Source organism: Thalassophryne amazonica, chromosome 3 (assembly GCF_902500255.1).
Source record: "Thalassophryne amazonica chromosome 3, fThaAma1.1, whole genome shotgun sequence".
Lineage (NCBI taxonomy): Eukaryota > Metazoa > Chordata > Actinopteri > Batrachoidiformes > Batrachoididae > Thalassophryne > Thalassophryne amazonica.
In genome coordinates this window covers 132,979,840-133,002,247 of record NC_047105.1, presented here as the reverse complement: position 1 = coordinate 133,002,247, position 22,408 = coordinate 132,979,840, and the positions used below count along the sequence as shown (strand labels likewise).

The following is a 22,408-nucleotide window of genomic DNA, read 5'->3' as shown; positions in this document are numbered from 1 at the left end:
GGGGGAAGCTGGAACACCCGGCAAGAACTCACAAAAACGCAGGGAGAACACGCAAACTCCACACAAAAAGGCCCAGGTGAGAAGTAATCCCATGACTTTCTTGCTGTGAGGCAACAGTGCAAACCCTGAAGCCACTGAGCTGCCATAGTAAACTAATAAATACTAAAAAATAATAATAGGTCAAGGATACATCTTGCAGATGCGCTAGGACACATCATCAGTGATGTCACTTGGGGTCACTGGGTGTTTCAGGTCTTACAACATCAGACACCCTTGCCCAGGCACCCTGACCGGGTTGGATGAAACTCCGGCCTGTGTCATAGCAATGTTTGCCCACGGATCTGCCCTCTTGATCCATAGCCACCTTGTGGCTTTCTCTGCAGCATCAGTAGCAGACCTAAAGGCCTTCCTCTTTACCTCACCAGAGAGGCCCAGCAACGTGGGAACTTTGCAGAGAGACTACCCTACAAATCCTCAGCAACCCATCTCCAAAGGTTTGCAGTATGTCTTCCAACCTTGCCTCCTGCTTTCGTCCACCAGCTCGTGGTACTTGGCATGCTTCCTTTCATTGGCTTATTCCATGCGGTCTTCGCAGGGCACTGTGAGCTCCAGAATGATCAGCTGTTTGGTTGAGTCTGACACAATGATCATATCCAGTCGGAGCCATGTGGATGTTATCTTGGCTGGGAACTTCAGCTGTTTGTCCAAATCTACTTCAAGTTACCAGTCAGTGGCAGAGATGAGGAGGCCAGACTTCACCCATGGTTGAGTGCTGGGTTTCTTTCCGGCTCTATGGAACCTGATGGTTGTCGGCTTGTGGTGGCCCTTCATGGTGTTGATGGCCATAGCCTATGCTGTCAGCAATTGCCCTAAGGACCTGGTTGTGGTGCCAACGATAGTGCCTGCCCCCAAACACTAAGGGCAGGCTGGTGAGTCTGACTTGCCCCAGACATGGAGGTTAGCTGGGCTTGGTAGGATGTCATAAACAGCCTGGACTAAAAATGCACCAGAAGTCTGCTTTACAGATGTTGGACCAGGTGATCTTTCATTGCAGGGCATTCTCCCATTTAGTCCAAGCTCCTTGTTGCCCCATTCCCACCATCCTGGTAGCTCATTCTTCTTCCATGCCTGCCCGAACTTCCTCCTGAACAAGATGTCGCTCTTTCTCCTTGGCCTTGTCCACCCTGATTACTGGGAAGTAGCCAATCCTGCATGCCCCATGGCTACAGAACACCTCCAAAGCTTTGTCTGCCCTCCATTTCCTACCTGTATGCACCTGGATGCAGCCCCTGTCACCTTTGAATCCCTGGATTCCCTATACTGCAGGACTGCTGGACACCATGAACTCTTCGGTGAGCCCGCTGAACAGAAGGTGCTTTATATATATATATATATATATATATATATATATATATATATATATATATATATATATATATATATATATATAAATTTCAATTCAATTTTATTTATATAGCGCTAAATCACAACAAACAGTTGCCCCAAGGCACTTTATATTGTAAGGCAAAAGCCATACAATAATTACAGAAAAACCCCAACGGTCAAAACAACCCCCTATGAGCAAGCACTTGGCGACAGTGGGAAGGAAAACTCCCTTTTAACAGGAAGAAACCTCCAGCAGAACCAGGCTCAGGGAGGGGCAGTCTCCTGCTGGGACTGGTTGGGGCTGAGGGGAGAGAATCAGGAAAAAGACATGCTGTGGAAGAGAGCAGAGATCAATCACCAATGATTAAAAGCAGAGTGGTGCATACAGAGCAAAAAGAGGTGAATAAAAAGAAACACTGGGTGCATCATGGGAAACCCCCCAGCAGTCTAAGTCTATAGCAGCATATCTAAGGGATGGTTCAGGGTCACCTGATTCAGCCCTAACTATAAGCTTTTTCAAAAAGGAAAGTTTTAAGCTTAATCTTAAAAGTAGAGAGGGTGTCTGTCTCCCTAATCCGAATTGGGAGCTGGTTCCACAAGAGAGGAGCCTGAAAGCTGAAGGCTCTGCCTCCCATTCTACTCTTACAAACACTAGGAACTACAAGTAAGCCTGCAGTCTGAGAGCGAAGCGCTCTATTGGGGTGATATGGTACTATGAGGTCCCGAAGATAAGATGGGACCTGATTATTCAAATCCTTATAAGTAAGAAGAAGAATTTTAAATTCTATTCTGGAATTAACAGGGAGCCAATGAAGAGAAGCCAATATGGGTGAAATATGCTCTCTCCTTCTAGTCCCTGTCAGTACTCTAACTGCAGCATTTTGAATTAACTGAAGGCTTTTCAGGGAACTTTTACGACAACCTGATAATAATGAATTACAATAGCCCAGCCTAGAAGAAATAAATGCATGAATTAGCTTTTCAGCATCACTCTGAGACAAGACCTTTCTAATTTTAGAGATATTGCGCAAATGCAAAAAAGCAGTCCTACATATTTGCTTAATATGCACATTGAAGGACATATCCTGATCAAAAATGACTCCAAGATTTCTCACAGTATTACTGGAGGTCAGGGTAATGCCATCCAAAGTAAGGATCTGGTTAGACACCATGTTTCTAAGATTTGTGGGGCCAAGTACAATAACTTCAGTTTTATCTGAATTTAAAAGCAGGAAATTAGAGGTCATCCATGTCTTTATGTTGTGTGGGCCGCCAGAAGAGGTACTGCTGGCCCACCACCAAAGGGCGCCCTGCCTGAAGTGCGGGCTTCAGGCACGAGAGGGCGCTGCCGCCACGGACACAGCTGGGAGTGACAGCTGTCACTCATTAATTCCTGACAGCTGTCACACATTCTTCATCATCACACTCCATAAAGACCAGACGTCATCTCCACCTCGTTGCCGAGATATCGTACTTCATTGTAGGTAATATCCTCAGCCTTTTTGTGTTTATCTGTAATATGTACATTGTGAGTGTTTGCAGGCGTACCGGTCCCTTGTTTTGTGGAAGCTGAGTGAGTGCAGGACGGCACTCTTTTTCTCTGAGGGATCACTGCAAACACATCAGCATATTGAGTGAGAGGTGGAGGTGGCATTCCCACCGCTGTTGTTACTGGGTGTACACACACCCACACTTGACTGTCTTTGTTTTCGCCAGCAGTACCAGATCCGACAGTCGGGGACGGTGATCACCTGGGAATTCGGGACTTGGCGGCTCCAGTATTCTCTGAGTTCGGTGGCGGAGGAAATTGTGTGGTTCCGGTTCATCTCAGGACAGACGTCTTCTATCCTCGAGCCTGCCCACACATCACCTTTGTGATTTGACTGTAATTATATTCTGAGATTGTCTGTATATTCGTTGTGCACGTTTCACAACATTAAATTGTTACTTTCTGGCTCATCTATTGGCCGTTCATTTGCGCCCCCTGTTGTGGGTCCGTGTCACTACACTTTCACAACACTTTATGTCTGAAAGACATTCCTGCAGTTTAACTAATTGGTGTGTGTCCTCTGGCTTCATGGATAGATAAAGCTGGGTATCATCTGCGTAACAGTGAAAATTTAAGCAATGCTGTCTAATAATACTGCCTAAGAGAAACATGTATAAAGTGAATAAAATCGGTCCTAGCACAGAACCTTGTGGAACTCCATAATTAACCTTAGTCTGTGAAGAAGACTCCCCATTTACATGAACAAATTGTAATCTATTAGATAAATATGAGTCAAACCACTGCAGCGCAGTGCCTTTAATACCTATGGCATGCTCTAATCTCTGTAATAAAATTTTATGGTCAACAGTATCAAAAGCTGCACTGAGGTCTAACAGGACGAGCACAGAGATGAGTCCACTCTCTGAGGCCATAAGTAGATCATTTGTAACCTTCACTAATGCTGTTTCTGTACTATGATGAATTCTAAAACCTGACTGAAACTCTTCAAATAGACCATTCCTCTGCAGATGATCAGTTAGCTGTTTTACAACTACCCTTTCAAGAATTTTTGAGAGAAAAGGAAGGTTGGAGATTGGCCTATAATTAGCTAAGATAGCTGGGTCAAGTGATGGCTTTTTAAGTAATGGTTTAATTACTGCCACCTTAAAAGCCTGTGGTACATAGCCAACTAATAAAGATAGATTGATCATATTTAAGATTGAAGCATTAATTAATGGTAGGGCTTCCTTGAGCAGCCTGGTAGGAATGGGGTCTAATAGACATGTTGATGGTTTGGAGGAAGTAACTAATGAAAATAACTCAGACAGAACAATCGGAGAGAAAGAGTCTAACCAAATACTAGCATTACTGAAAGCAGCCGAACATAAAGATATGTCTTTGGGATGGTAATGAATAATTTTTTCTCTAATAGTTAAAATTTTATTTGCAAAGAAAGTCATGAAGTCATTATATATATAAAATCATAAAAAAGCCTTTTTTCTCCACAGAGGAGAAAACCTTGAAGAATAATGGGGACAGTGGACTCAATCAACTTGTAGAATGATGTCCCCGCTGCATCCACTCTCCTGTCCTCCTCTCCTCAGGATATGATCGAAGTGCTCTTCAATGTGCTGAATGGCCATTTGGTGAGGACCTTTGATGCCTCACCAAATTTGAATTCAGGTGAGACACAAGGGACGCCCTGCGGTTCAAGCAAGAGGATAGCGACACCCAGCGAACATCGCTTGAAATCTCATGAAATCCATTGTAATACCATTAGCAATCTGTCGCAGCCCAGTGAGATAGTACCTATATAATTTTCATTTATATAGTGCCAAATCATAACAAAAGCTGCCTCAAGGTGCTTCACACAAGTAAGGTCTATCCTTACCAACCCCTAGACTAAGCACACAGGTGACAGTGGTAAGGAAAAACTCCCTCTGATGATATTGAGGAAGAAACCTCTTTGGCCATTCTAACAGTTATAAGGTTTTGCAAAATTCTACAAAACTGAAGAAAGAGAAAACAGTAAATCAAACAACATAATAACATAAAGACGATGAGAAGTCCACACAGGCTTCAGCACCACAGGCAGGGGTCATCCAGCATTCTTCACGCCATCAGTGGACTTGCCCCCATGACAGGGTCACCCCCAAACACAGACCACAGCATGCCGCACCTGTGTCAAGCCTTGTATCTCATGATCAGTCCAGCCCCTCACAGTTATGATTCGTTAATCCTACAATTCTATGCGATGTCATTCGTACTTCGGACAGAGAGAAAAAGAGCAGAATCAGTCAGCCGGAAAAACTACACCTAAGGTATAATTCAACAGCAGTAAATCAACAGGAAAACAGGTGATCACCGGCCACGAACCCTGTGCTTCACTCACAGACACAGAATTCAGATAAAGGTCAGGCCAAGACCTGTTCTGTTGCAAATAAAATGACTTTAAAGGGATAGGAAGCACAGTACCATACTATGCCAGTATGCTAGCCAAACGAGAGGGAGAACTGATGCATATTAAGTCTAGACTTAAAAGTCTCTACAGAATCTGACTGTACCCATACCCATAGGAATGAACATATCAGAGGGACAGCCACAGAGTCGTATATGAGTATTAGAATACGCACTCCCAGTGCTGCCTATTAAATGCGAATGTTCCTTCGTGGACAGCGACATGACACCTCCTCACCGGGTATATTGACAAATATTGACAAAATGTCGGATGTTAGTGCATCAATGCAGATACGCGAGTAAAGCTTGCAAAATACGTGTATCATTCTGACCTGGATATCAAGCCAGTAAATTAATTAATTAAAAATTAATTTACATTAAATTATGTAAGGAAGGTATTAAACTTACTCTGACACCCACACATTCCCAAATATTAGTGTTGAAAGTTACATAGATGTGATCTGTTCCAGCTGCTGAGCTGAGACATTCAGCTACTGCTGCTGTGTTCAGCACTGCACAACTCATCAATCCATTACAGTATATATATATATATATATATATATATATATATATATATATATATAAAATAAATTATTAACTTTGACAGGACTCTAAATACGTTCTCCACCACACGACGCAGACGAGACACCTGCAGCTGTAAACGAATTCTGATTCTATGAGCGAATAGTTTTATCAGCTAAAAGTTCTGAAAGCAAATATGTCATCAGCTATGAAATTATTACTGTAATTAATTAATATTTTTATTAAATGTATTTAATAATTAAATGTATTAATTATGTAAGGAAATGTTGTCTCTCTTCTTCCTCTGTTTGTAGCTTTGCCAACATGCGCAGTTTTCCAGCATTTTCCACCTGTTTGTTGCCCTGATCTAAAATGGTGACCATGCCTCTTTGCCAGGACATGTCTCAGTGTGACTGCGGACTCTTGTACTCATATACACAGCTCTGTGGGGACAGCACAGGGGGGCGGTTTGGAGACAAAGTGACAAAGGTGAGATTAAGATGGCTTGGGAATATGCAGAAGAGGGATGTGTGTTACACCAGGAGATGAAAGGTGAGGATGGAGCCACCAAGCAGTAGGAGAAGAGGGAGGACATGATTGGTGTGATAGAACAACTTACTGAGGAAAGGATGGTTATGGAGTCAGATATGCTGTGGCGACTAGTAAAACAGAACACTGAGCATATATAGACGTGGCACACGATGAGGACTAGCAGTCCCCCAGTGTTGGAACATTATCTGCATCTGGATCAAAGTGCATGTAGGGATGCGCATGGCAACAAATTTTTAATCAAGATAAAGGAAGGCCAAAACATAACCTCCACATCACCACACAGTTTTTTGTGCAAAGACTATTTATTCATTTGTTTTTTCACTACCACACACCAAATAAACCTGAGTGTGTTTGCAACAACGCGTGGCACCAGCACATGCTGCCAGACCTGACCAGTCGACACCACCTGATGCTGTCATATTGAGAAGCATTTCTTATCATCCCAGTTTAATTAATGGACAGATAAGATGGATTATTGACAACATGAGATTGATAAAATCAGAGTTTTGATTTCATAATAACCCAGTGCAGAAAAATCTTGAATGAAAAACTAATCAGATTTTGCCATCACAAACAAGTCTTTCTGTTTGAAAGCTGATGTTACTGATCAGCTGCTTCATGTCCAACACTAACTGCTAACAGCACATCGCTCAGTATCTATGTTTTTCTGAATTAATCCACTAACCATGAAAATGCTTTAACTGCACTTCTCTACATATATTGTCAGCAAAGAACACTGCACTCCTTAGTGAAGTGTGTGTGTGTGTGTGTGTGTGTGTGTGTGTGTGTGTGTGCGTGCATGTGTGCGTGTGTGTGTTCTCACGCACAAGCAGGCTGTAAAAGAAGACGTGGACGAATACACCTAGAGTGCAGATAATTAGGTAGAGGAGGTGATAGAGGAATTCCACATCCAGGATCATTGCCATGTAGCCTCGTGTAAATGTTCCTCGGTTCCCCACAAAGCTCATTAGGAAGATCACCTTATTGCATAACTGAAGAACAAGACAAATGACAGAGACATGCAGACAGCAGAGCAGTGTCATGACAAAGTACAAAAATATTCCAGGTCAGAAGATAATTCTTATGGAGGTTTTCAGAAATAATTTGAAATGCTAATATGTACCAGAATGAACAACACACGCATACATCCATTCCTGCAACACATTCCAAAAACAAAAGTCAGGACAGAGGCTAATTAGGGCTAGTAATGAGGGAAATAAGTCAATAAATAATGTTACGGTGCATCTGGAAAGTATTCACAGCATTTCACTTTTTTATGTTAAAGCCTTATTCCAAAATGGAGTAAATTCATTTTTTCCCTCAAAATTCTGCTCACAACACCCCATAATGACAACATGAAAAAATCAGTTTGAAATTTTTGGAAATGTATTAAAAATAAAAAACTAAGAAACCACATGTACATGAATATTCACACCCTTTGCTCAATACTTTGTTGATGCTCCTTTAGCAGCAATTACAGCCTTGGTGCACCTATCTTTGAACAGTGTTGCTCATTCCTCTTTGCAGCACCTCTCAAGCTCCATCAGGTTGGATGAGGAGCGTTGGTACACAGCCATTTTCAGATCTCTCCAGAGATGTTCAATCAGATTCAGGTCTGGGCTCTGGCTCGGCCACTCAAGGACATTGACAGAGTTGTCCTGAAGCCACTCCTTTGATATCTTGAGTTTGTGATGAGGGTCATTGTCTTGCTGGAAGATGAGCTGTCACCCCAGTCTGAGGTCAAGAGCACTCTGAAGCAGGTTTTCATGCAGGATGTCTCTGTACATAGCTGCATTCATCTTTCCCTCAATCCTGACTAGTCTCCCAGTACCTGCCACTGAAAAAAACATCCCCACAGCATGATGCTGCCACCACCATGCATTAGTACATCTGGAACTGGAAATCTCCTCAAGTTGAAAGTAATCAAGATGTGAAGATGTTGAAAGAAAACCTCAAGCAGTCAGCAGCAAAGCTGGGTCTGGATCGTTGTTTTGTTTTCCAATGCAACAACGACCCCAAACATGCATCACTCCTGGTGAACAACTATCTCCAGAAGACCAAAGTAAATGTTTTTGACTGGCCTGCACAAAGCCCTGACTTGAAAATCTGTGGGGTGAACTGAAGACCAAAGTCCATTCCAGAAGACCATCAGATGTGGAGGAGATTGAGATTCACCAAAGAAGAATGGGCTCGGATTCCTCAGGCGACATTTCTGAGACCTACAACAATCAACTGCAGGCTGTTATCCAGCAGGAAGGACACACAATTGGCTATTAGCATTAGATGGGGTAACAAGTTTGACCCTGGTGTTTTTTGTGAAATAATTTTGTTTCTGTGTACAATATAAAATAATGTTAGCATCCAAAATAAAACTAGGGTGTTAAATTCCTTTGTTAAAAAGAGCTTGGGAAAATGTTGAAAATGTTAAATTTCATAGGGGCCTAATTTTGTCCTAATCTGTATACCAGCTTAACCAGTTAAGGGTCATAGCAGGCTGGAGCCTATCCCAGCAGCCAAAGGGTGAGAGACAGGGGACACCCTGGACAGGACACCCGTCTATTGCAGGGTCACATTCAGACAAACACTCATTCACACCCTCACTCACACCTATGGTTGATTTCAAAGTTTCCAATTCACCTAATCTGCATATCTTTGGAAGTGGGAGGAAGCCAGAGCACCCCAGAACCCATGCAAACACAGGGAGAACATGCAAACTCCACATAGAAAGGCCCAGGTGGGATGCAAACCCAGGACCTTGTTGTTGTGAGGCAATACTGCTAACCACTACGCCACCATGGTAGATAGGTTTACTGTAACTGTATTACAGGTTTCTGCAAATACAGTTGAAGCATTTTCATTGGATGTTCTGTGTGGCCATAGGAAAAAATATATTATTTTGGGTTGAGTATTCACAATCAGATCAATCAATCAATCAATCAATCAACTTTTTTTTTATATAGCGCCAAATCACAACAAACAGTTGCCCCAAGGCGCTTTATATTGTAAGGCAAGGCCATACAATAATTATGAAAAACCCCAACGGTCAAAACGACCCCCTGTGAGCAAGCACTTGGCAACAGTGGGAAGGAAAAACTCCCTCTTAACAGGAAGAAACCTCCAGCAGAACCAGGCTCAGGGAGGGGCAGTCTTCTGCTGAGACTGGTTGGGGCTGAGGTCCCCCATGAAAACAAAAAAAATAATTTTTCTGACACTAAACTAGAAACACACTTACATTGAAGGCTCCCAGCAAGAACAGTGTGGGTTCCAGGCCTACAGAGAAGATCAAGCGCAGGATGGTGGATGTGATAAGTGCCCGGATCCCATGAGGCTGAGGCAGAATGATGACGATAGCCAAAGACACAAGCATGGCCAGCCACAGCAGTGCAGACAGGTGGGGTTCCAGGGTACCTGAAGATTCACATTTAGCAGAAACATCATTCAGTCATTTAGAGTGATTCCTCTGATTTTACTCTTACTGAGCCACATCAAAATGCTTTGATATGTTTACTTCTTTTGATGTCCTAAACTTTGGGGTTGAATGAAGCAATCTGTCATATAGAAAATAATCATAACATAAAAGGAAAAGTAATTTTCTTCTGTTTTGACTTCCTGGACTTGGCCATCAGATGTGTAACTGTATGAGGTGTCAAAGTGTCAAACTCTTTGAGAGGTTCACGTTTGTGGCAGTGTCATACATGTTGCTGGATCTTTGATTGAAGAAACGCCTTGGATGAACTCAGTCATGACATCCCTGGACATATGTGTTTGGCAATGATGATGCAGAAAAAGAAGGTCCAAATCTTTAGGTTTCTGGTACCTCTTGTCTTCCTGTATGGTTGTGATACTTGGATGCTAGCAGAGGTGGAAAACTCCAGCTTGAGAGAGGAAATGTCCTCCCACATATCTGTTCCTTCCACCCATTCAACCAGCTGGTGCTATACACTTCAATTCTTCAAGCAGGTAGACAAGCTCATCAGTGAAATCAACTGTTTTAGTTACACAGGTAGAAGCAATACACGGTCAGACTTGACATCACCTAAGAGTTTTTTTTTTTTTCTTTTACTTTTCGATGCCAGTGACTTAAAGTGATGACTAGATGCGTTTGGTAGGAGATCTTTTTGATGTTGTGTCAAATGATGAGACTCAGGTGAGACACAAGACTTTAATTGTGACAAAATGTCAGCTATGACATAATAATTGGGTTCGGTGTTTCACACAGGGATCAGAAAGCGTGATTCACATATCTGACATGGTTGAAAAATGTTATAGGCAGACTGACCTCTGTGGGCTCCTTCCAGTGGGAAGAAGAAGGCCACCAGCAGGTTCATGAGCACAGCCAGGTTGAAGGAGATGCTGCTCCAGAAAGACATGTTCCTTGAGCACCAGTAAAGGATGGGCTGGGCTAGAGATAAAAACAAAACCACCCAAGTTCAAAGAGAGAACTTCCCATCCAAACAAATATCAGAGTAACATTAGTGCATGCCCTTCTACACCATGGAAACTATTTCAGCAACTTCTCAATCATTTTGGAACAATCCTACTAAGGAACAATCCTATATTTTGGAACAAGATCCTACTAAGCGTAGGGTGACTTTTACAGCTGATTTTTGTAAACGTATTCCCTTATTCTTCATAATAAAGGATATCTGACATAAAATATCCCGGCCTTCCCTGTAATAACAGAAAATTACTTAGCATTAGTAACTATTGTCTCAGATTCAAAACTGCCATTGCCTGAGTGATATTACTTTGTATGAGAAGCTGTGTAATGTATAAAGATAATATAATAACAACAGCAAACAGAGATTTCTGATGTCCACCAATCCGGATCTGGATCACCTCCAAAATTCAGTGGAGGTTTACATGCCCTAATATCTATCTGTGGTGCAAATTTGGTGAGAATCCATGAAGTATTTTTGACGTAACCCTACAAAGCATATATCAAGTGAAATCTTGATCAAGAATCCAGATTCAGATCTGGATCACCTCCAAAATTTAATGGAGTCTTCCATGGCCTAATATGTATCCGTGGTGAAAATTAGGTGAGAATCTGTGAAACGGTTTTGGTGTAATCCTTCAAAGCCTATATAAAGTGAAACTTGATCCAGAAGCTGGATCCAGATCACCTCCAAAATTTAATGGAGTCTTCCACGGCCTAATGTGTATCTGTGGTGAAAATTTGGCGTGAATCCGCTAAGTAGTTTTGACATTATCCTTCAAAGCCTATATAAAGTGAAACTTGATCCAGAATCTGGATCCGGAGCCCCTCCAAAATTCAGTGGAGTCTTCCATGGCCTAGTATGTACGAGGTCTGTTAGAAAAGTAAAGGAGCTTTTTATTTTTTTCAAAAACTATATGGATTTGATTCATATGTTTTTACGTCAGCCAAGCTTGAACCTTCGTGCGCATGCGTGAGTTTTTCCACGCCTGTCGGTTGCGTCATTCGCCTGTGGGCAGGCTTTGAGTGAGCACTGCTCCACCCCTCTCGTCTTTGTTTCATTGCGAGGAAATGGCGGAATGATTTGAGCTTTTTTTCCATCAGAATTTTTTCAGAAACTGTTAGAGACAGGCAGCTGGAAACCATTCGAAAAATTTATCTGGCTTTCGGTGAAAATTTTACGGGCTTCACAGAAAATAAGGAGTGTTACTACAGCTTTAAGGATGGCCCACAATGGCGCACGGCGTGCCGCGCTCCAAGCCGCCATCGAGAGGCAGAAACCACCACATCATTTCTAAACGGATGGCTGTGTGGAGCTGGGACCGTCGTGTGCAATTTCTCTGGTTATCACAAGAGCTGGACATCAGCCATTTTCTGGCAGATTTCACTTTTAACAAGAGATTTTGTCATGGAAAGCCACGCGGAGGCTTCGCGCGTCACGACGGATTCGCTGATGAAGCGAGACAAAGGAACACCTCCGTTTCGGAGTGCCAGAGGACAAGTTGGGACATGCCTATCTCGGCTTTCAGTGCTTACCAGTCGAGTGAGTATAAGAGAAATTGTGGAGAGCTGGGCAAAGCCCAAATCATTCCGCCATTTCCTCGCAATGAAACAACGATGAGAGGGGTGGAGCAGTGCTCACTCAAAGCCTGCCCACAGGCGAATGACGCAACCGACAGGCCTGGAAAAACTCACGCATGCGCACGAAGATTCAAGCTTGGCTGACGTAAAAACATATGAATCAAATCCATATAGTTTTTGAAAAAAATAAAAAGCTCCGTTACTTTTCTAACAGACCTCGTATATGCATTGAAAATTTCATTGAAGTCCGTGCAGTACTTTTGACGTAGTCCTGCTAACAGTAATCCTTCAAAGCGTATATAAAGTGAAACTTGATCCAGAATCCAGATCTGGATCTCCTCTGAAATTGAATGGGTTCTTCCATGTCCTAAAAATTTTCTCAAAATCTGTGCAGTAGTTTTGACGTAATCCTGCTAACAGACAGACAGACAAATACATAACTCCTGATGATTTTATTACATCCTTGGTGGGTAGTAATAATAATTTTATTTGTAAACCACTTTCAGAAAATTCAAAGCACTGTACAAATGGAGCCCATAAGAAGTAAAATACAGAACACAAAAAACATATTTGAAATAAAATCAAAGAATGAAAATCAAAAACCTAGAAATGAGGACATCAGAATATTTTGGAAATGGAAAACAGCAACTCTGGTCACTTCCTTGATATGTAACAAAGCAAAGAGTGTGATTCAGTATCAAACTAAGATTTTTGACTGTAACATTGCTCTGAATCCTTCTGAAATCATCACTCATCATCACTCATCTTCGACTGCTTATCCTGGATCGGGTCACAGGGGCACCAGCTCCAGCAGGGGAACCCAGGCTTCCCTTTCCCAGGCCACACTGACCACCTCTGACTGGGGGTTTACTGAAGTATTCGCAGGCCAGTGTGGAGATATAATCTCTCCAGTCCAGGGTATTCCCCATGGTCTCCTCCCAGATGGATGTGCCTGGAACACCTCCCTAAGGAAGTGCCCAGGGGGCATCCTTACCAGATGCCTGAACCACCTCAGCTGGCTCCTTTCAACATGAAGGAGCAGCGGTTCTACACCAAGCTCCCCACAGGTGACACAGCTTCTCACCCTATCTCTAAGGAAGCCCATTTCAGCTGCTTGTACCCATGATCTGGTTCTTTTGGTCATGACCCAACCCTCATGACCATTGGTGAGAGTAGGAATGAAGACTGACCAGTAGATCGAGAGCTTCACCTTTTGGCTCACCTCCCTTTTCGTCACAACAGTATGGCAAATACCGCTCCTGGCAATCTCACGCTCAATTGTCCCTTCACTTGCGAACAAGAACCAGAGGTACTTGAACTCCTTCACTTGGAGCAAGACCGCAATCCCTACCCGGAGTAGGCAATCCATCAGTTTCCTGTTGAGAACCATGGCCTCAGATTTAGAGCTGTTGAGCCTCATCACAGCTGCTTCACACTCGACTGTGAACCGATCCAGTGAGTGTTGGAGGTCAGGAGAGGATCCTTGTGAGAGTAAAGCGCTATTTGGTTGTTCCACGAACAGGATGGAACCCGCATTGTTCCTCTTCAATCAGAGGTTTGACTATCAGCCAAACCTTCCTTTCCAGCACCCTGGAGTAGACTTTACTAGGGAGGCTGAGTAGTGTGATGCCCTTATAATTGGCACACACCACCCCAGTTTGCCACATTTTGGCACTGTCCCAGACCTCAACGCAATGTTGAAGACACATCTCATCCAAGACAGTCCCTCCATACCCAGAGCCTTCAGCATTTCTGGACGAATCTCACCAAATCCCGGGGCTTGCCACTGCAGAGTTGTTTGACTACCTCAGTGACTTCCACCAGGGAAATTGATGATAATCTTCCATCAGCTTCCAGCTCTGCCCCTACTATAGAGGGCAATCCGGTCTGTTGCAGGAGTTCCTCAAAGTGTTCCTTCCAGCGACGGATTATATCAACAGAGTCCCATCCTTACTGTAGACAGCTTGGATGGTTCCACATTTTCCGCTCCTGAGGTGCCTCACAGTCCACCAGAAGCACCTTGGTGCCAACCAAAATCCTTCAGCATGGTTGCTCTGAACTCCTCCCACACCCGCTGCTTTGCCTCCCGAGAGGCTGCCGCACTTCGGACCTGCAACTGCCTTCAGAGTCCTCAGATACCGGAAGGTCTCCTTCAGTCAGACAGCTTCCCTGACCACCGTTGTCCACCACAGTGTTCGAGGATTGCCACCCCTTGAGGCAACTAAGGCCATCAGGGCACAGCTCCCCACTGCAGCTTCATCAATGGAAGCTTTGAGCATTGCTTACGTTCCCAGATCACCTGCACTATCTGTCTGGGCTTACCAGGTCTGTACAAAGTCCTCCCCCACCCTCTGATCCAACTCACCACTAGATGGAGATCAGATGACAGCTCTGCCCCTCTCTTCACCCATATTTTTCAGAACATGTGGCCTCAGATCAGATGATATGATCACAAAATTCCCTTCCCCCTTCTCCTTCCCCCACAGCGAGGCAACGTTCCATACCCTCAGAGCTAGCCCCTGCCATGTGGGTCTGGTCCGCTGAGGCCCTCAACTTTCACCTGACACCAGCAGGACTCTTCCTAGACCTGGCAGCCCATCTAAACTGAGCGATCGGGACAGAAGGACCTTAGTCAAGGAGGTGACCAAGATCCTGATGGTCACTCTCTCAGAGCTCCAGCATTCCTCTGTGGAGAGAGGAGAACCTTCCAGAAGGACAACCATCCCTACAGCAATCCACCAGACGAAAACCACTCCTTATTTAAAGGCACATGACAGCCCACCTGAAATTTGCCAAAAGGCACCTGAAGGACTCTCAGACCATGAGAAACAAAATTGTAAGGTTGTAACAGCTTTACTGGTTTACTTTCAACAGCTTCCTTGAAGGCGAGAGTTCAGATGTTTATAGGGTGCAGAGCTTTTACTGATTGTGCTTCTACTTTGTGGAACAGAGTACCTGTAGGTGTCACCCCAAAACATCTGTGTTCTACTTTTTATGATTAGTATATGTTTTAATTTATGTTATGACTTTGTTCTGTATGATCAGAGCTGACCTTGACCAATTTGCCCATTTGGTGCCCTTGGCAAGATTTTTATCTGGTGCCCACTAACCACCAATTACTGTTAATACACTGAAACTGAAACAGCATAGATTGCATATTTTAACAATTTTATTTGTTTAACTCAGAGAGCCTTTGAGTTTGTGTTTGAGAACATGAGTTTACTTTTGTCAGCCTTCAAGACTGAAATCACATAAAGTGTGTTGCACAGCATTAAATGCAAGTTGTATCTGATAAAGAGCCCAACTTGGCATGAGTGCAGAGTGGAAGATCACTGTATCATCATCATAAAAGTGTAAATTTGCATTTGGGATATTTTGTGCAAGACCATTGACATACTGTATGTAATAAAAAGAAGCAGTCTGAGGGCTGATCCCTGGGGCACACCTGTAAAAAAAAAACTAAGGAAGAGAAAAATGCAACCTTCTGCCTGCACACACTGGGATCTGCTTGACAGGTAGTTCTCAAACCAACAGATCTTTTGTTCTGACAGTCCTGGTGAGTCTCCGCTTCACTAAGGCATGGCCCACAGCATCAAAAGTCTTGACGCGTTCACACCGGGCACGATGCGAGCGACTGCAGCGACAGGTTGCCATGTAATCCCTATGTAAGGACGCGTTTTGGCGAGAAGTCACACAGTGCGACACGATGGACGCGAATGAAGCGCCGCGAGTGAAGTGATTTTGAGCGATTGGCGCGTTCGTGGCGCAATATTGCGTCGCATCACGTTGCGTTGCCCTCCTCCCCAAGTTCAAAAATCTGAACTTTTTCCTCTCGTCGCGCCGCGATGACCAATCAGGGACTGAATATGTAGTGACGTGGAGATGTCTGGAGTTTGACTGAAGATGTGAACATGTCCTGTCTCTGTTAGCAGCCTGTGAGCAGGACTTATGTCTCTGACCCAGGAAAGAGAAGTTTGAGCATGTAGCAGAGGAGCTAAGTCCTGCTCTGGAAGATGTATTGATGGCACATCTCACCTCTATCTGCCTGGTAGAACAGACAAAGGTGACTGGCATTTTGGGGCTGCTGATATTCAGAATTAAACAGCCACTGCTGCTAGTGCCCTGCATGACCTTGATCATACATCCAAGAACTTCCAACCTGAGTTCCAGGGGTCACGTGACCAGGATGGCAGCTTAGAAGAGAAGCTCTGACACCGTGTGTTAATTTTCAACAAATAACCCTAACAAATTACCAACAGCTTTAGAGAAACGACAAAAAACTACTATGTCAAAGAACACCACTGTGAAAGAGTGTGAAATCTTCACTCGTTGACGTAAAACAACCTCAAAAACAACTACTTCGTGCCCCTCGACTAGCACGGGTGCTAGCACAGAGAGCATAGCTAGCATGGGCAGCATTGAGGATGTAATGGAGGAGCTCAGGTTGGATAATATCGGCACAAAACTGACTGGGGTGGCAGATTCTTTAATGTCGCTGGAGAATAAAGTGACTGAGATAAAACAAGACGTGATGAATAATACAGCCCGCATTGAAGAGGCCGAGGCTCGCATCGCAGACACAGAAGGGGCGCTGGAAGCTGCCAAAAAAGCTTTGGAACCAGCTGCTAAACGAATCGCCCTGCTAGAGATAAAAGCAGACGACCTGGAGAACAGGGGCAGGAGAAAAAACATACATATATTTGGCATACGAGAGGGGGCAGAAGGGACACAGTCTCTTATCGAGTTCATGACCGACATGTTTCCCAAGTGGTTGGGGTTATCCCCTCAAAAGTCATTTACCCTGGAGCGGGTTCACCGTACACTAGCCTCGGGAAAACCAAATCAAAACAGAGCAGTGTTGGTCCGGTTCCTAAGTTTTCTGGACAAGGAGTTTGTCTATCGGGAAATAAGAAGAAAGGACATTACACATGAAGGACTCAAGATAAGTGTTGCACAAGATTTTTCGGCGGAGACGCTCCGTAGTCGGTGAAGCTTCCACCCGGTAATAAAGCGCTTTATTGATATCAACGCCTTCCGCGGATTTCAATATAATCCCTGTAAACTCAGGATCCTGCACGGCGGCAAGATGCACCTTTTCTCTACACCACAAGAGGCTGAACTGTTTTACAAGACTCTTCCACAAGCGACGGAGGGGGACAGAGACGAATAAACACGTCCACAGACTGTACAGCCCAGCACAGACTGAAGGGAAAAAAAAAAAAGGATGTGGAACAGCTACACTTCTACTCAACAACAGGTGAATAACTATATTTTGTGGTACTACTAAGTTGTATAGCATCAAAAATGATGGGTTAATAATTTTGTTTGTGCTGATGTTTGCAGTTTTTGTCAAAAAAAAAGTATATATATTTGTTATATTTGTAAGGGTTAATCAAACATAATTTCTAAACTACACGGTGGTTGAAGGTTTGGTTTTGGTGTTAGTGAGGTCTTACTGACCAGTTGCTCCTCAAGTTGAGGATCAACATCCCTATAACTATTTAGTTCTAAGGGGGGAGGGTTTGCACTCCACAGGAGGGAATGCAGGGGTTCAATGGGAAATTGCTCAGGTTAAGGTTGTGTTTTACATTAAGTTTTAGTGTGTGTGAGTGTGTGAAAGAATGTGTATACTTGCATCTCCTTGGTAACTGTAAATAACATATTTTATTATTATTTTTATTTATACCACTCCTATTTAGATGGTATAATGGAATCGTATGGAAAGGATAAAAGAGGGAAGTAGTTTGAATGCAAATATCTTAAGTTGGAATGTCAGGGGAATGAGAAAATTTCTTAAAGTAAAGAAGATACTAAACAGGATTAAGTGTCTAAAATCTAAGATTGTCTTCATACAAGAATCACATTTGATTGCATCCGATATACAAACATTGACTAGACGACGGCCAGGACAAGTATTTCATGCCTCTTATACCAGTCATGCTAGGGGTGCTGTAATTTTAATTCATAAATCAATATCTTTTCAAACTCTAAAACTTATAAAAGATCCAGGAGGGAGATACATTATCATTCAGGGTAAGTAAGTCCCTTCGGCTGCTCCCTTGTTTGCACTTGGGGTCGCCACAGCAAATCCAAGGTGGATCTGCATGTTGAATTGGCACAAGTTTTACACCGGATGCCCTTCCTGACGCAACTCCACATTACATGGAGAAATGTGGCAGGGGTGGGATTTGAACCCGGAACCTTCTGAACTGAAACCAAGCGCATTAACCACTTGGCCACTACCCCTGCTAAAAATAAATCTTATAAATATATATGGACCAAATGAGGACTGCCCGTCCTTCTTTGAGAGATTGTTTTTAACTGTCTCTGCCCTAGAAGGCCTATATATTATAGGAGGGGATATTAATTGTACTTTGGACCCATATTTGGACAGATCTACCCAAGTTGACAATACACATATAAAAACTAGAAAAATACTTCAAGAATATATGCGTGATCTGAGAATAGTTGATATCTGGAGGGTTAGGAATCCCAACATTAGACAATATTCATGTTATTCAAGCTCCTATAAAAATCATTCGCACATTGATTACTTCCTAATATCTACTGAATTGGAACCTCAAGTTAAAGATTGCTGTTATAATAGTATTGTGATAAGTGATCATGCAGCGGTCTCTATGACAATAAAATTGGGAAACAATGGAAATCTTCCAAGGTGGAGATTTCAAGCATTTTTGTTGAAAGACCCAACTTTTGTTCATTTTGTAGAAAACTGCACAGATAAATATTTTGAACTAAATAATGAAGAAACCACAGCGAGTATTAGGTGGGAAGCCTATAAAGCTTACATAAGGGGAGAGATCATAAGTTACACTGCTACCAAAAAAAAAAAACGTAACCAGGAAATTCAATCATTAGAAAAGGACATCAAAGCCCTAGAGAATAAATTTTACAATAACAGTGACCCGAGTGATCTTAACAAGTTAAATGTCATGAGAGCTAAATATGATGAATTGACATCTGATAAAGTGGCAAAGAGCTTAATGTGGACCAAACAAGCATATTATGATCAGGGAGAAAAAGCAGGTAAACTGCTGGCTTGGAGGGTTAAAAAAATACAGACAGAGAGAACAATCTTTAGCATAAAATCCACTTCAGACGAGTTGACTTATGATCCAGTAGAGATCAATGAAAGATTCAGGGCATTTTACGAGCTATTATATAAGTCAGAATGTAGTGATAATGATGAAGCTCAAGACACATTTTTAAACAAATTGCAATTTCAAATACTATCCGAAGAAGATAAAAAAGCTCTCGATAGCCATTGACTATAACTGACATACTAGAAGCAATAGGAGAGATGAATAGTGGCAAAGCACCTGGACCCGATGGGTTCCCAATAGAGTTTTACAAAGCATTTAAAGACAAGCTAGTACAGCCTCTCCTTAATATGTTTAATGAATCATTTGAGTGCGGAATTCTCCCAGACTCACTAAGATTAGCCACAATAACCCTTATTTTAAAACCAAACAAACCCCCAGCAGAGTGCTCATCGTATAGAGGGATTAGTCTGATGGGGTGTGATACGAAAATACTGTGTAAGAGTCTCGCTAAAAGATTGGACAAATACGTACCAAAATTGGTTATAGATGATCAGCAAGGTTTTATTAAAAATAGACAGGGCTATCACAATATTAGACAAGTTTTAAATACAATACATGCAAAACACAATACTAAGGATAAAGCAATGTTAGCAGTAGATGCTTGTCAATCATTCGATAGAATAGAATGGAAGTATCTCTTAAGCCTGCTTTCAAGATATGGCCTAGGCCCAACATTTATTCAATGGATAAGATTACTGTATACGAATCCAACTGCACAAATCTTAACTAACAATAACGTTTCGAAACCCTTCAACCTGCAATGCTCAACCTGACAGGGCTGTCCGCTCTCGCCGTTGCTGTTCATACTAGCTATAGAACCTCTGGCGATAGCTGCACGGCAAAATACAGGAATAGCAGGTGTTAGCACTGGCGAGAGCAATCACCTTATTTTATTATTTGCAGATGACATAATATTTTTTCTGACAAATCTCAAAAACTCTATCCCTAATCTGATGAGTGTAATTGAAGACTTTGGGCTTTTTTTCTGGATATAAAATAAATAATACAAAGTCAGTAATTATGTTTCTTAATGAGCAGGAGAGGAGAAAACCTATTGTGAATACTCAGTTCACAATAGTACAGGAAGGATTCACGTACCTAGGTATTAAAATTACACCAGATTTAAAAAAAATTAGTTCCCACAAATTATAACGCCCTGGTGGATGACGTATCGGGTGCATTGAAAAGATGGTCAAATTTACCAATATCTATGATAGGACAAATTAGTATTTTAAAAATGACAATCTTACCTAAATTCCTGTACTACTTTCAGACAATTCCCCTGCCATTACCACATTCTTTTTTTGACAACTTGAATAAAGAATTTAGTCGATTTGTTTGGAACAATAGGAAAGCAAGACTTCGTTTTAAACTCCTCTACCTGCCCTATGAAAGAGGAGGCCTCCAACTCCCCAAGCTTAGATGGTATTACATGGCTGTCCAGCTAGTTTCGGCTGCACAATATTTCTGTGCAACTCCACCTCCAGCCTGGGTGACAATTGAGCAAGAGTCTGTTCCCAATCTACCATTGTCTAGTTATCTATATTCTTCAGATGTTAAAACTCTTCGATAATATACAAAAAATCCCTTCCTTAAAAATACAGCATCAGTGTGGCACACAGCTCATAAACATGTAATAGACTCCCCGCCAATCTCCCAGTTTACACCAATTTGGGGAAATGACCAGTTTACCCCTGGAGCAAAAGATGGACGGTTCAGACTATGGAACACTAAGGGTATCAGAACAATAAAAGACCTATATACTGGGGGTGAGTTGCTCACATTTACCGAATGATGTGAAAAATACCAGGTTCCCTCGAAACATTTCTTTAAATATTTACAGGTTAAAAGCTACGTATCATCTAGAGTTAAAATTATTATGAAACTTCCTCCTCTTTCACTGATAGAAGAAATTGCATTTAAACCACAGAAAGGACTATTGTCCAGATATTACAAATTATTCATGTCTAACTCTAGGGAATCTTCAATAGAGAAATTGAATGCCTGGAAATATGACATACAAGATGAAATAAAGGAGTTGGAATGGAGTGAGGCATGTTTAAAAGCTCAAAAACAGACAATAAACACACAACTAAATTTAGTGCAATATAAATGGCTTACAAGAGTCTACATAACCCCCGCCAAACTTCATCATATGTCTAGTAATATCCCTGATACATGCACTAAGTGTTTGAATGATAAGGGTACGTTTATTCATTGTTTATGGGAATGTTCAAAAATCCAGAAATTCTGGATTGAAGTTGTCAACTGTTTGTCACAAGCATTTAATGGGCCTCGTGTATCAAAGTTGCGTACGCCGATATTTGAGCGTATATGGGGTGTACGCCAAAACAGCTGCGCTACTTGGCATTTATCAACGTGGTCGCTGGCGTACGCTGCGCTGAAAATACACACCAGGTCGATGTCGGTGGTGTAAATATACACCAAAATAAACCAGCGCTGGAATCCACATAAAAATGAAGATGATCAACATGATAAACAGTGCCATTATACAAATCAATGCATATGTTACATAAATAACATTTTCCTGATTATACTACATAATAATTAATACAAATCCCGCTTTTGCGGGATTGTTATGGAGCATGACCTGTGGCCACAGCGCTGCTTGCAAAGAAAGCGCTGCTCGCCTTTTTCTCCAGACGTCGAGCCTGGAGCCAGAGCAGCGCTGAGCTTAACTTTATGTGGTGTGATCGTTTTAGACAATGAAATTGATAAAAACAACTGTAGTTTTGTCATTCCCTTAATTCGCCCGTGCTGCAACCAGGTTTTGTCGCCTCCATTCATTTGTCACAATACAATAAATAAAGAGGTACATTTTAAAAATAAAGAAATCGT

The 22,408-nt window shown here is 42.4% G+C and overlaps 1 protein-coding gene across 1 annotated transcript in view; it reads right to left on the bottom strand.

Annotated features, from left to right (window-relative positions):
- Positions 1–22,408, bottom strand: part of LOC117507641 (inositol 1,4,5-trisphosphate receptor type 1-like) — a 535,403-nt gene that overhangs the window by 105,849 nt on the left and 407,146 nt on the right. Inside the window, exons 52-54 of the mRNA XM_034167459.1 lie at positions 10,686–10,808; positions 9,639–9,814; positions 7,234–7,398 (exon numbers count right to left, since the gene is read on the bottom strand). Of these exons, the coding sequence (XP_034023350.1) occupies positions 7,234–7,398; positions 9,639–9,814; positions 10,686–10,808 (464 nt within the window). The remainder of the gene's footprint in view (positions 1–7,233; positions 7,399–9,638; positions 9,815–10,685; positions 10,809–22,408) is intronic.